This window comes from Balaenoptera physalus (assembly GCF_965194825.1).
Source record: "Balaenoptera physalus genome assembly, chromosome: 14".
NCBI classification, from domain to species: Eukaryota; Metazoa; Chordata; class Mammalia; order Artiodactyla; family Balaenopteridae; genus Balaenoptera; species Balaenoptera physalus.
This window is the reverse complement of record NC_138893.1, coordinates 38,470,306-38,483,765: the sequence shown is the minus strand read 5'-3', so window position 1 is coordinate 38,483,765 and position 13,460 is coordinate 38,470,306. Positions and strand designations below refer to the sequence as shown.

The 13,460-nt window shown below is 45.1% G+C and overlaps 1 protein-coding gene across 16 annotated transcripts in view; it reads right to left on the bottom strand.

The window, feature by feature from the left end:
* ABLIM1 (actin binding LIM protein 1) overlaps nucleotides 1–13,460 on the bottom strand; it is a 329,116-nt gene that overhangs the window by 97,472 nt on the left and 218,184 nt on the right. For all 16 annotated transcript variants that reach the window (XM_082423398.1, XM_082423389.1, XM_082423397.1 and 13 more), the window contains 2 exons: nucleotides 5,302–5,428; nucleotides 3,761–3,854 (listed from right to left, as the gene is read on the bottom strand). In XM_082423398.1, the coding sequence (XP_082279524.1) occupies nucleotides 3,761–3,854; nucleotides 5,302–5,428 (221 nt within the window). The remainder of the gene's footprint in view (nucleotides 1–3,760; nucleotides 3,855–5,301; nucleotides 5,429–13,460) is intronic.

The following is a 13,460-nucleotide window of genomic DNA, read 5'->3' as shown; positions in this document are numbered from 1 at the left end:
CACTGTTACAAAAGACACAGGGAACTAATAATACATTTATAATCTCTATGGATAAAATCAATCAGAAACATAACCAAAAAAATCAAAGATCACAGAATGGCTAGGCAAACTGTGGTACATCCACACAATGGAATATTATTCAGCCTGAAAAAGGAAGGAAATACTGTCACATGCTACAACATGGATGAACCTCGAGGACATTATACTAAGTGAAATAAGCCCATCAGTGGAAAACACAAATACTGTATGATTCCACCTATATGAGACACTCAGAGTGGTCAAATTCATAGAGACAGAAAGTAGAGTGGTCACTGCCAAGGACTGTGGGGAGAGGGGAATGGGGAGTTACTGTTTAATAAGCACAGATTTCAAAGTCATAAAGAGTTATGGAGATGGATGGTGGTGATGGTTGCACAACATTATGAATCTATGTAATACACTGAACTGTACACTTAAAAATGGTTAAGATGGTACATTTTATGTTATGTGGATTTTACCATAATGTTAAAAACAGGAAAAAAAAAACACCCCAAAAAACAAGGATTACAGTATTTACAACAAATCCAGAATCATCATGCTTTACCTACAGTGGGTCAGAGAATAAAAGGCAGAGGGAGGAGGGCAGAGTTTTGTGCTGGGAACCCAGCCAGGCTGACTCACGAGCTGTCACATGTCAGCTGTTCACTGTGCAGCACATTTTTCTAGATCACACACCCATCTGAGGGGGATGGCACGCCCACTGGGTGGGTCTTGAATCTGCCCAGAACCCCGCTGCAACCTGCTCCCAAAAGCCCCACCTCTGCGGGTCTGCGTGGAAAGCGTCCCAGGCTTCATCCTCATCAATGGCCCTCACGGAGGCCTGAAGCCAATTGGGTGAGGGGCCCTCACAGCCCCTGCAAACACTGGAATACTCGGGCCACCAGGGAGAAACCAGAGTAAGCAGATGTGTCTTCAAAACAGCATGTGTCTTCAAAACAGCATCTAGTTTTACTGTAGATATTCCTTCCTACAGCTGTTGAACTAAATCTGAAGATAATCAACACCCCTCACCAGCCCTTTTGCCTCCCTAACTCTTCTCGGGGGACATAGTCCCACATTTGGCCTGAGGAGATAGCTGCTTCCATCCACGCTGTCTACAAATGTGGTGCTCAAGCTGGGGGCTGTGTTCACTGTCTTCCCGCCTCTCTTGCTATAGCTAAACATCTTGGAAATAGTTCTGGTGTTTTAGTTATTTGTTTATTATTGAATTAGAATCGACAGACAATATTCTATTAGTTTTAGGAGTACAACATAGTGATTCGGTATTTTTACACATGGTTCATCACAGTAAGTCTACACTCCATCTTGTTTTAAAATGAAATTTCCTAATTGCTCCCAACTCTACAGGTTTATTTCAGACCTGTGCAGCAGATCAAACTTGGGAAGCCAAGGAAATGCTGTAAGGCCCCACTCAGGGCTCCTCACTCTGTGGAGGGACGAGGGGCACATTCAGAGGACAGGCGAGGACTACTGTACTTTGTGTTTTGGGATGAGACTGCTGGATTTTAAGCTACCCTCTGGATGGGTCACATGCATCTTCTCCAAGAGCTTTCCTAGGGATGTGCATCACCCTGAGCCCCAAACCCAGCCTTGAAGTATCCTTGGGCTGGCAATAAAAGCCTTATTGGAAAGGCCATGAAAACTCCTCCTCGCCCCCCGGCTGTGTGTGTGTGTGGTAGTGGGCATCTACTTCTCAGGTGTCACTCCAGCTAGTTTCACCACTGTTTGGTGTCCAAAGCTCTCCTAACTGGCCTCCCTGTCTCCACCATTTTTTTAAAAAATTGAGGTGAAATTCACATAACATAAAATTAACCATTTTAAAGGGAACAATTCTGTGACATTTAGGACATTCACAAGGTTGTGCAACCACCACCTCTATCTAGTTCCAAAACATTTTCATCGCCCCAAGGGGGTACCAATAAGCAGCTACTCCCCATCCCGCATCCCTACCCCAAACTCCAGGCAACCACCAATCTGCTTTCTCTCTCTAGGGGTCGATCTCCTCTGTATATTTCATCTAAATGGAAGCATACAGTGTGTGGTCTTTCATGACCGGCTTCTACCACTTGGCATAATGTTTTCAAGGTTCATGCATGTTGTAGCCTGTATCAGAATTCTTTCCTTTTAAAGGCTGAACGATATTCCATTGTCTATATATACTACATTGTGTTTATCCATCCATCCATGGACTCCTGGGCTGTTTTCCCTTCTGCCTGGTGGGAGCAGAGCTGCTGTGAACATGGGGGCACACGCATGCATTTGAGGACACCCACCTATTCTTCACACAACAGTCTGATCCAGCCACATGACACTCTAGCCACAATCACTTCAACGCTTCGCACCACTCTTAGGGTAAAGCCAAACTCCTGAATGTGACTTTCGAGGTCCTCACGCTCGGGCCCCTCCCATTCCTCCAGCATCATCTCTCTCAGCCATGCTCCTGCCCAAATGACTTTGTTTCTTGGGTGTGCTGTGCTTGTGCTTGCCTCTGAGCCTCTGCCATTGCTGTTCCTTCTTCCCGAAACACCCTTCCCCTGAGTCAGAGGCAACCGCATTGACAACACGCACTTCCTTATCTCCCAAATCCGATTAGCTGGACTAGGTCTCAGCACAGAGCCAATGTCAGCCCCCCTCTGCACTTCACAGACAGGAAGGCATTGCAGAGCTTGCTGTGGGATTAGGAAGGCTACCCCGAACTTGGTAAAATCCCACAGAAGCTGCCCAGTGACGCCTTGGGGGACTCTCGGATTCAGTCTTGGGTCCCTGAAACATACCCTGCTGGGAAGTTTGAATGAGATGAAGTGGATTCAGTGCCCTGGTGTCTTGCTGAAGCGATGTGACAAGTTGTTCAGCTACCTTCCAAGGACTCCACTGGGCGTCCTGACTCACCTCTGCTCAGCGCATGTTCTCCGCCCTGAGACGCAGGACAGGTGTGAGGCAATCTCTACTTCTTCCATGGGAATGTGCTAACACCCCACAGGCCTACGAGAAGCCAGGCAGTGACTCTCTGACCTCTGGCCTCATGTCTACAGGTGGCCCCGGCCCAGGAGGAGCTCGGCTCAGCCCAGAGGCAGAAGCTGGTGGGGCCACTGCTGAGAAAGCAGGAACCACGCTCCCTGGTGCGAGGCAGTCACACCTGAACCTGACAGGCTTCGGCTCAGCCTGGACCACAGGGCGTTCTGGGTCACACAGGATGTGGTTCTCTAAGGGTGGGGAAGTCTACGCCCTCACCTCCAATGACTCTTTCTTCTCTTAGCTTCAACGTGGAGCTTCTGCTCCCTGAGTCTGTACACTCCCACGTGTACACACAAGGGCGCACACGTGTACACGCACACAAGGACACGCAGGCACACATGCGCACAGGTGTACCACCCACACGCGTGGCTGTAGCACGCTCTTCATTTCCTCTTTTCTGACTTCTAAAAAAAAGAACAGTTTAATATAACCTTTCCTACTACATAATTCCTAACAGACTCTTTTTCATTCTTTTTTTCCCTCAAATTCCCCATCCTTCCAATTTCCTCCACACAAGCACTCAGTAGGCACTGCCTGAGAAGACAGCACCACACAGTAGGTCTCTAAGTGATTCGTCATCTACAACTACTCTTTCCTCCACATGTGAGAAGAAGATGGAAAAAAATGGGAGAAGAGACCCCCGTGTATTTTCCAGGGCCTTGAGGAAGATGACGGGCGCTTTGAGGGAAGACCATCTGTCACTTACCTCCAGGACCTTGCCGGTGATAAACTGGTGGCAGGCTTCACATTTCACCCCGAAGAGCCCCTGGTAGTCCTTTTCGCAGTACGGAGCTCCATCCCTGCAGGACAAAGAGCGTCAGCTCCCGAGAAGGCCGAGGGCAGGAAAGACAGCCAGACCCCATTTCTCTCCGCCCTCCTGCACAGAACGGTAGCAGAAGCTGTTTCTCTCCCACCCAGCACTCACGTGTCTGGAGACCTGGTCAGACAGGGTCAAAGCCCACAAAACCAAATGATCCAGAGAGAACGCTGAGGTTCTCCAAGCCACGTGGAAATAACAGCCAAAGGGTTACGGCTGCTGATTCCTGGACCACCTCAGACCTAACTAGCAAAAACCTGGAGTCTCTCTCTCTTGCAGCACCAGGCCAGATGGGCTTCAGCTGTGGTCCCAGGGTCCCTCTTCCTCATCCCCTCTCATTCAGCCTCCTGCAGCCTCCTTCATTTCCCTCAGGACACAGTGAAAAATATCATGTTCTATGTGTGCCACCGCATGGAAGAGTTAAAACGTGGCACTTCAGACAGCCCAGTTACCTAGCGCTGCACAGCCGTCAGTGTTAAAGGCCGAGCATTTCTCTCTTCTTGCTTTGGCTGTGCATGAGAATCACCTGTGCAGTTTCTCCCTGGTGTTTGCTTCACCCCAGACCTGCAGAATTGGATTTCTAGGGGGTGGGGCCTAAGCTACTTCTTTTGTTTGTTTCACTATATTCCTGCGTTAAATTCATTAAAATTTTTTTTGAATAGGTGCTGGTTGAAGACCATTTTTTAAAGTGGATAGGGGACAATTTTCCCTCACTGCTACTGGACCCTCCCCCCGCTCCATGCTCATTCTTTCCTCCTTAATTTTTTTTTTTTTTGGCCTGGTTGCACGGCATGTGGAATCTTAATTCCCTGACCAGGGATCAAACCCCACGCCCACTGCAGTGGAAGTGTGGAGTCTTAACCACTGGACCACCGAGGAAGTCCCTCCTCCTTAATTTGAAAGGTAACCACTGTATCTAGTTTTTCCAGGTTACATTAAACAAAAACAAAAACTTCACCTGCTTTATTATCTACACCAGCATCTGACTCTAATGAACCTATTTCCTGGTGGTCCTAATGGGCTCCGTGCCTAGACCCTGAGTGTTTTTTTGGGGGGGGGCGGGGTCTACAAATATGTCTGAGACCTGGAAGGAGGGTAAAGGTTTACTAGTTCCAAATAGGAAAAAAAAATTAGCAAAAGTAAAATTACTAAATGCTTAATTGGTTACAACATACAGCCTACAGTTATGTCAGCTTCATTGTTACATTAGGCAATGATGAATATTTCATTAAACTTATAGTAGGCAACAACAGAAGAATAAAATTCTCTTCAAAAGTTTTATAGCAAAAAGTTCATATTGATTGTGGGATGTGAATGTTTTTCATTATGTCTGATGGGATGGGGTGGAGACCCGGAGAGCAGGGCCTACAGAGGGCCCAAGATGGCCCCATCCCTGCTGAAAGGATCCACGCCCCAGGCCCCAGTCTTACTTGCTGATGTACTCCCCGGTGAGGACCTTCCCGCAGGACTTGCATTTAAAGCAACCCAAGTGCCACTGCTTTTCCAGAGCCAGAAGCGCCTGCCCGTTCTTGATATCTCGTCCACAGCCAGCACAATCTGGAAAAAAGCAGCCACCAGTGGTTACTCTACGTTTGTTTTGCTAAATCCAAGCATGCAGGCCTGCTCTGAACCCCAGTGTGCACCCACCACACCCTCAATAAATATTTACTTAAGCACAATTTCATTCCACGTTCTCTCCCTGCACGAAACCTTCCCCAGCAGACTCGCAGGCCCCATCCTCACACAGGATGGGAATGTCATAAACCTCCGTGGATCCAAGGGCATGGAGGTCCTTCATCAGTTTATTTCCTTGGGGGCGATTTAGATACCCTCTGAGCTCCAGCCGGCCCAGAGAATATTTAATTATAGGGTCTTGGCTGTGATTTTAAGAAAGCTCTCATCGGCCTTTATTAATTGAGGGCCCATGTGAGTAGCTAAGCATCCCATGCTGGATGCCTCTCTAACACTATGTATGGGACTCTTGGAAGGCTGCCCGTAAGTCTCATTTTTGTAAACAGGACTCTACTTCCTTATCAGCCTAAACCAGACTTTGGAAGATTTGTGATCATCAATTCAATGGCTCTTAATTCCTTAGCTTTCGATTCTCCGTGACAGGCTCCTGTGAAGCAGATAGAGGAGAACGTGTTTCTTCATGGTAAAGAGTGTGGGCCCTGGAATGAGACGACCTGGTTCTGCACCCCAGCTCATGTTGGCTAGCCACGTGACCCAGGCCGGTTCTCCCCTTTTCTAAGTCTTGGTTTCCTCATATGAAAGCCAGGATGCTATTAGTGCCTGTCTCAAGTTCTCTGATGAGGAATCAATGAAATAAAGGACTTAGAGCTCTATAAACATTTGCTATTATTACAATTGCCCTTATTCTGATTATTAAAAACATAGTTGTTAGGGAAATGGAATATTTAAGAGAACCCAGAAGAATGTACAGGCGTACCCCATTTTATTGTGTTTCACTTTATTGTGCTTCAAATATAATGTGAATTGAAGGTCTGTGGCAACCTTACCTCAATCAAGTCTATTGGCGCCATCTTTTCAAAAACATTTGCTCACTTCATGTCTCTTTTGACATGTCTCACATGTCATGTCTCATGTGTCATTTTGGTAATTCTCCCAATTTTTCAAACTTTTTCATTATTATTATGTTTGTTATGGTGATCTGTGATCAGTGATCTTTGATATTCCCGCTAAGACTCGTTGAAGGCTCAGATGATGGTTAGCATTTTTCAGCAATAAGGTATTTTCTAATTCAGGTATGTACATTGCTTTTTTACACAGAATGTTTTGCACACTTAATAGACTACAGAATGGTGTAAATATAACTTCCATACGCACTGGGGAACCAAAAAAGTTCATGTGACTCATTTTATTGCTGTATTTGCTTTATTGTGGTGGTCTAGAACTGATCCCACCGAATAGGCAGTATCTCCGAGGTCTGCCTGTAAATTGGTACAACCTTTCTGTAAAGCAATTTCTGTAAAGTCAACGTACCCGAGAAAGTGAAAGAAAGCACTGTTGGCACGTTGCTAATGATGTCCCCAACTGATCATAAAAAACACTCACGAAAAAAAAAAAAAAAAAAAAACACTCACGGAATAAAGAAATGTGCAGACAAGGCCTCTCGGTACACAAAACGATTACACACCCCCCTTTTCTGACCACATCTGTGACTGCTGCTCCTGTACTAAGAATGACATTTCTAGCCTAACTTGAATTCTCTCTCCTTCTAGAAAAACTTCCCTAACAGTACCCAGCACAAGCCCAAATCCTATAAAAAGTTCCTCTAAATGTCATCCAGAGATAGCTCACAATTCTTTTTGTTTTCTCCCTTGCTGTGGTTTGTTAAGTACACTTGACTTTTTTTTTATTGATTACAGGTGTGCTTCTGGTGACCTCTGGTCAGTGGGTATTTACATAACCTTTATATTCAGCAATTTCATGTTTAAGATTTTATTCTACAAATAAATTTGCAAAAGAATGTGCATGTGAGTGTATGTGTATGTCCATCCCCTGAAGAATATATATTCATCCTCTACCGCAGTTTTGTAACAATAAAACTGAAAATAGCCTATGTGGACATTAATGAGAAACTGGTTACATTGATTACAGTATGGTCAATAATGGAATACTACATACCACTGAAACGAATGAGGTAGATTTGTGTGCTGACATGGAAAGATGTCCAAAATAGATTGAGTAAAAAAAAAAGCAAGCTGTAAAACAGTATGCATAACATAAGCTCATATTTTTTTATCACGAGAATGTAAAAAAATGCTGAGCAAAATATTTATAAAGTTAAAAGTATATCTACTATACAAGTTATGAATATTGCAGATTAGAATTTCTTTAAGCATAGCCCACTATAAGCTGAGTGTATATTATATGGTCACAAAGCGTTACATGTTTTTTTTAAAAGCTGGGATTTACACGATTCCCAGCAACTCACCAAAAATCTTTCAAAGGGGACCACTCATCTGGTAGTTTACTATAAAGATAAAAGTGGGGCTTCCTTGGTGGCGCAGTGGTTGAGAATCTGCCTGCCAATGCGAGGGAACACGGGTTCGAGCCCTGGTCTGGGAAGATCCCACATGCTGCAGAGCAGCTGGGCCCGTGAGCCACAATAACTGAGCCTGCGCGTCTGGAGCCTGTGCTCCGCAACGGGAGAGGCCGCGATAGTGAGAGGCCCCCGCTTGTCGCAACTGGAGAAAGCCCTCGCACAGAAACGAAGACCCAACACAGCCAAAATAAATAAATTAATAAATTAAAAAAAAAAAAAGGAAGGCCATGATATTTGCTCATAAATACAATTTTTAAAGGTCAGGAGCACAATATGGATTTAAGATGAAGTGGCAGGTTTTAATCCAAGTGAACTGAAAATTTTCTTCATTCTTCTGATTATGCCCACTAGGTGGCAATAAGGATTTAAAATAATACGGAAGATGCTGGTTGATAGAATTCTTAAAGCAGAAAATAAACTTTAGAGATGGGTTTTCAATTCTACAACTGAAGACAGGCTCAAGAAGGTCGGTGGGGCTGTTTGGTATCTCCCCTGCATAGCACTGGGGTTGAGGGAGATCAAAGGTGAGGGGACGGCGAGAGGGCTGGCTTTAGGATTAGGAACGCTTGGGCTCTAATTCGGAAAAGTTATTCTCTCTGACCCCTCATTTCTTCATCTGGGAAATGCTGACCCACTTCTCAGGTTGCTGCGAGGAAGAAGAGAAACTCTGCGTCATGAAGTGCTTCATATAACACTTAGAATGCTTGGTACCTGTTGGGCGCTCCACGTGGTTCCCCTTTCCTTGGTAGCAGCCGATGGGACTAGAAACCAGGTTTCTTGATTCTTTTTATAAGCACATTAACGCCCAGATACCCCAGAGCTCTGACAGCAGCTGAGACAATTTGAGTGCAATAATGACCTCTCTGATCATTCTGCACTGAGGGCTTTGGTGAACCAGGCATCGTGTGAGCGTTATATAGACATGGCATAGTTGTTTTTTTTTTTTTTTAATTTTTAGTTTTTATTATTTATTTATTATTTTTATTTTTGGCTGTGTTGGGTCTTCGTTTCTGTGCGAGGGCTTTCTCTAGTTGCGGCGAGCGGGGGCCACTTTTCATCGCGGTGCGCGGGCCTCTCACTATCGCGGCCTCTCTTGTTGCGGAGCACAGGCTCCAGACGCGCAGGCTCAGTAGTTGTGGCTCACGGGCCTAGTTGCTCCGCGGCACGTGGGATCTTCCCAGACCAGGGCTCGAACCTGTGTCCGCTGCATTGGCAGGCAGATTCTCAACCACTGCGCCACCAGGGAAGCCCCGGCATAGTTGTTTTGAAACAGTAGTTGTTTTTCACAATCTTTATTATTCCTCACAGTCATGGAGTCAAACTGCCTTGCAGTCTGGAAGCCTCTGACCTCACAGGTGGTGTCCTGAACCTCTCAGATCCTCTACACCCTGCAGTGTTCCACGGAGGGCACATGTTCTTCAACTGACCTTGATTATGTTTCATGAAGAAGCATTCACCGAGTGTGACCACCTAGAGCCAGCCAGCTGGTGAAACTGGGCTGGAAGTAAAGGCTGGGGATGAGCCTCCTTCATCCCAAACCTTAAGACATAAATCAAGCAAATCAACAAAGATGGCCTCCTGGAAAGTAGGATACTGGCCCAGCTGATTCAAAGTATTCCAGTGTATTCCACAGAGGTTACACATTCGTTCCTCTCTGGACAAAACTTTATACTCTCCTTAATCCTGATGTCACGCTGGGGAAAGTGGAAAAGATGCTGAGATAAAAAGATTTGTGCTGATGGTTTGTGTCTCCTATGCTCATTCCAACTAAGCTCTTTTATAAAGAACAAAATGTCCTCGTCTCTATCTTCATGTTTTTCAGCTGTTGAGAAAATTGTTTCCACATCACTGAAGCAGCTGCTGATAAATATAGAAAGCTGGTGATTGGCACTGGAATTACTGCCAAAGTCAGAAATAGGTGAATATGGAGCAGCATCAAGGAAATCAAACCCTCTAGCAACTCGCTGGTCTTCTATCAGGGATGCACAACGACCAAATGTGAAAACAGAAGAAAACTACAACAGCCTTAAACACTCTGCCCCCAAGGCTTTCATTCTTGGCACCAGGAGCCAAGAGAAAAGCAGGGATTTGGCTACTTATGTCCAAGTTAAACTAATATCCATGTACACACCTGGTTCCATATTTACATCATTTTGTTCAAAGTTAATAAATATCCTTGAGAACAGGGATCCTGTCTGTCTCATTTAATCTCACTTTTTTTTTTTTCTTTTTTGGCATAGGGCCATGGACACCTGGGCTTCAAAAGTACTTAAGTTGAAGGTGACAAATGGGTCTCTGGAAGGAAACCTGTGTTCTCATGATGTTAAGAAAGATGTCATCACTTGGGCTGCCTTTAAGGTCCTGTCAGCCTGGATAGCTATGTTCTTTTTAAGAACGACTTCTGCCTTCCTAGAATTTCCCATTTGGAAAGGGTAAGAGCCAAAAAGATGTCTTACTCTGTGAAGATGATTTTCTGGAACAGAAGGCTGAGAAATGGAGCTACAGAAAAGGGAACTTCGTGGTAACTGAATTCCCAATCATCCCTGCCTTCCCAGGCTTCTGTCATGCCTAGAACCATCAGTGGAGGTGGAAGCTGCCATTCACAGTAGCCACCCATCTGCGACCAAAGCTTCTAGAATATGGAATGGGACTTTTCCTAGTGTCTTGAAATTTTGGGCTATGTATCATCTTAGAGCTGAAACCAATGATGATAAATTTTCCGTCTTCCAGAGCAGGTGGCTAGGAATATCCTTGCTGGATTTACCAAAAGATAGTAGAATCTACCTGATGACTCTCAACCCCTACTGCCTCCCTACCTCTGAAATCAGAAATTCACAAAGGCATAGAGGAGAGTGGGCAGGGAGCTGTCCACACAGCAGGAATGGGGTGTTCCCTCCCCTCTGCTGTGAGAGGGATTAGAGGACCCCGGGAGAGGGGGGGACCAGCCTCCCGCTCCCCACCTAGATGTTTACTGAGTGGGGGTGCTCAGGCCCTGGTGCTCCTGTGGATCCACGAGGAGCTTGATGTTAGAGTTCTTGGGACAAATTGACCGGACTGTCCTGGAGCTTGGTAGCGTTCATGAACGAAAAGTCTGGAGCCTGCTAAGTCTGGAAGATTTGGAAGGCAGGAAGCCGGCTGGAGCCCCTCCTCTTGATGGCAGGCTAAGGAGAAGACAGAAGTGGGAGAGGTGTGCATGGCCACCATTTGGCTCACTGGGGATGCACTTGTGTCCTGCGGCTGGTACCCACGCCCAAGCATCTTGAATGAACCCACCTGAGAAAGCTGCCTGCCAGGCATTAGTGAGAGGTTATGAGGAGTAGGACCTGAGGCTGGGGAGGATGGAGGGGGTCTGTTGAAACAGGTTAGCCAGAAATTGCACACTTTTGTCAAGGAACTCAAAATGGGTCCCATTAAAAATTCTCCCTAGAGTTAGCTGAAAGACAACAGTTATAACACCTTGTCCTCTGTACCTCTAATCCCCCTCCCCTCTGCCCGGACTCCCAAGGAGCCACAAGCAGGACAGGAAGGAGTAAAGAAGTAGAAGAGGCTGTGCCCCCTCCTCATTGCAGGTCTCCTATTTGGGTCCGGCCTGAGCTGGGAAAAGGGTGCAGCTCTGATGTGGATGTGAGAATAAAGTTTTCGACTATACTGGACTTTTAAGAGCTGAAAGTGATCAGAAAGCTATGGGATCTGCCTAAGATGTTATTCAGGGTGAGAAAGGGAGCTCCGATAGAGGATAATAAAGGTAGCAACAGAAAAAAATAAGACTACTGTTTTGTCCCACTAGTGTTCTGGCCCATTCTATACGCTGACTGTACAACTCATAGGGATTAAGGACTTCAGGGGCAAAGAGACCTGGGGTCAAATTCCAGCTCTGACACGGAACCAAGGGACCTTGGGCAAGCTAGGTAACACTGGGCTTCAGTTTCTTCATTTGTAAAACGGGCAGATTAACAATACCTACCTTCTGGGGCTGTCATGAGAGTGGAGAGGACATGTGTGTAATCCCCCAGCAGAGTGTCGGGCACATGGTAAACAATCGATGTCTGTCCTCACACCTGCAATAATCTCAGAAAACCTACATTTCATCTTCCCCTTAACAAATAACCAAGACCCACTGTGAGCCTCTGGAAAAGGCATTTTGGTTTCTCTGGTTCCATGATCATCATCGTCCTATTAACATTATTATTGTTGTTGTTGTTATTCACCCTTTAACTTTGAAAAGATCTTGCATACCTTATCTCAGTCTTCCCTTGGGGCTCCAGCTAACCCGGAGGGACAGCGATTATCCACACAAAGTTCCAGAAGGACTTTGAAGACTTCTGGTGTGAAAGTTTCATTTTGCACACAGGACAGTAAGGCCCAGGGTGGGCCCAAGCTTTGCACAAGGTCACACAGATAAACAGCTCCCCATTAACTGCAGAGTGGAAATCGACTGTTCTCAAATGCACTTGAACATGAACCCAGGCCTTTACAGGGTTTTTCTGGGTTTAAAGCTCCAACCATGCATTTGTTCCCCTGGTCATTGCCTCTTCTGCTGTCAATGAGCAAAAACAGCCATCATGGAGCTGCAGCATGAGGTTCACTTGTGGGTACAGAGAATCATCGTGAAAATAATGTAAATCGTAGGAGGGACTAGAGAGAGACTTCACTCATTTAATTGATGCTTGCTTAGATACTGAGATGTTATAAAATGTCCATAGAGATTTTAAGTCAATTCAGAGTATTTGCTTCCTTTACTGTAAAGTTTTAAAAATTAAGAATAAAAATATCAAGTTTCAGTATTGATACTGTTGTCCATATAAGTTCCAGAAAATTCAAGCTTCCCCTGGAATCCCTCTTTAAAAATGAGAATAAAAAAAGAAACTCTAGTTGTCATCAACAAAGATAAGCACATAAGTTCATGGCTATACATGTGGATGAAAAATAGACACAAAATCATTTCAGATATAGGGTTTTTTTTTTGTTTCTGTTTCAAGACACTTCACTTACTATATACTGTTGAGTCTTTCACACTGAACTCATAACCAACAGCACTATAACGCATACCTGAAGGAAGCTTATGTTGCACACATATTTTCTCCATAAGACACCTCACCGCCTTCTGGGAACGAACAGTAGCCAGCACTTCATCACTACGTTTGGGGCATTTTAAGCAGCGAAATCAGCAACAAAAAGCACAAAAATATCATATAACCCAGCAATTTCACTCCTGGGCATATATCCAAAAGAACTGAAAGCAGGGACTGGAACAGATATTTGTACACCCATGTTTGTAGCAGCACTATTCACAATAGCCAAAAGGTGGAAAAAACCTGAGTTCATCAACAGATGAATGGACAAAGTGTGGTGTGTATATATATATATATATATACAATGGAATATTATACAGCCACAAAAAGAATGAGGTTCTGACACATGCCACAACATGGCTGAACCCCGAAGACATTGTGCCCAGTGAAATAAGCCAGACACAGAAGGACAAACACCACATGATTCCACTTATATAAAGTAATTAGA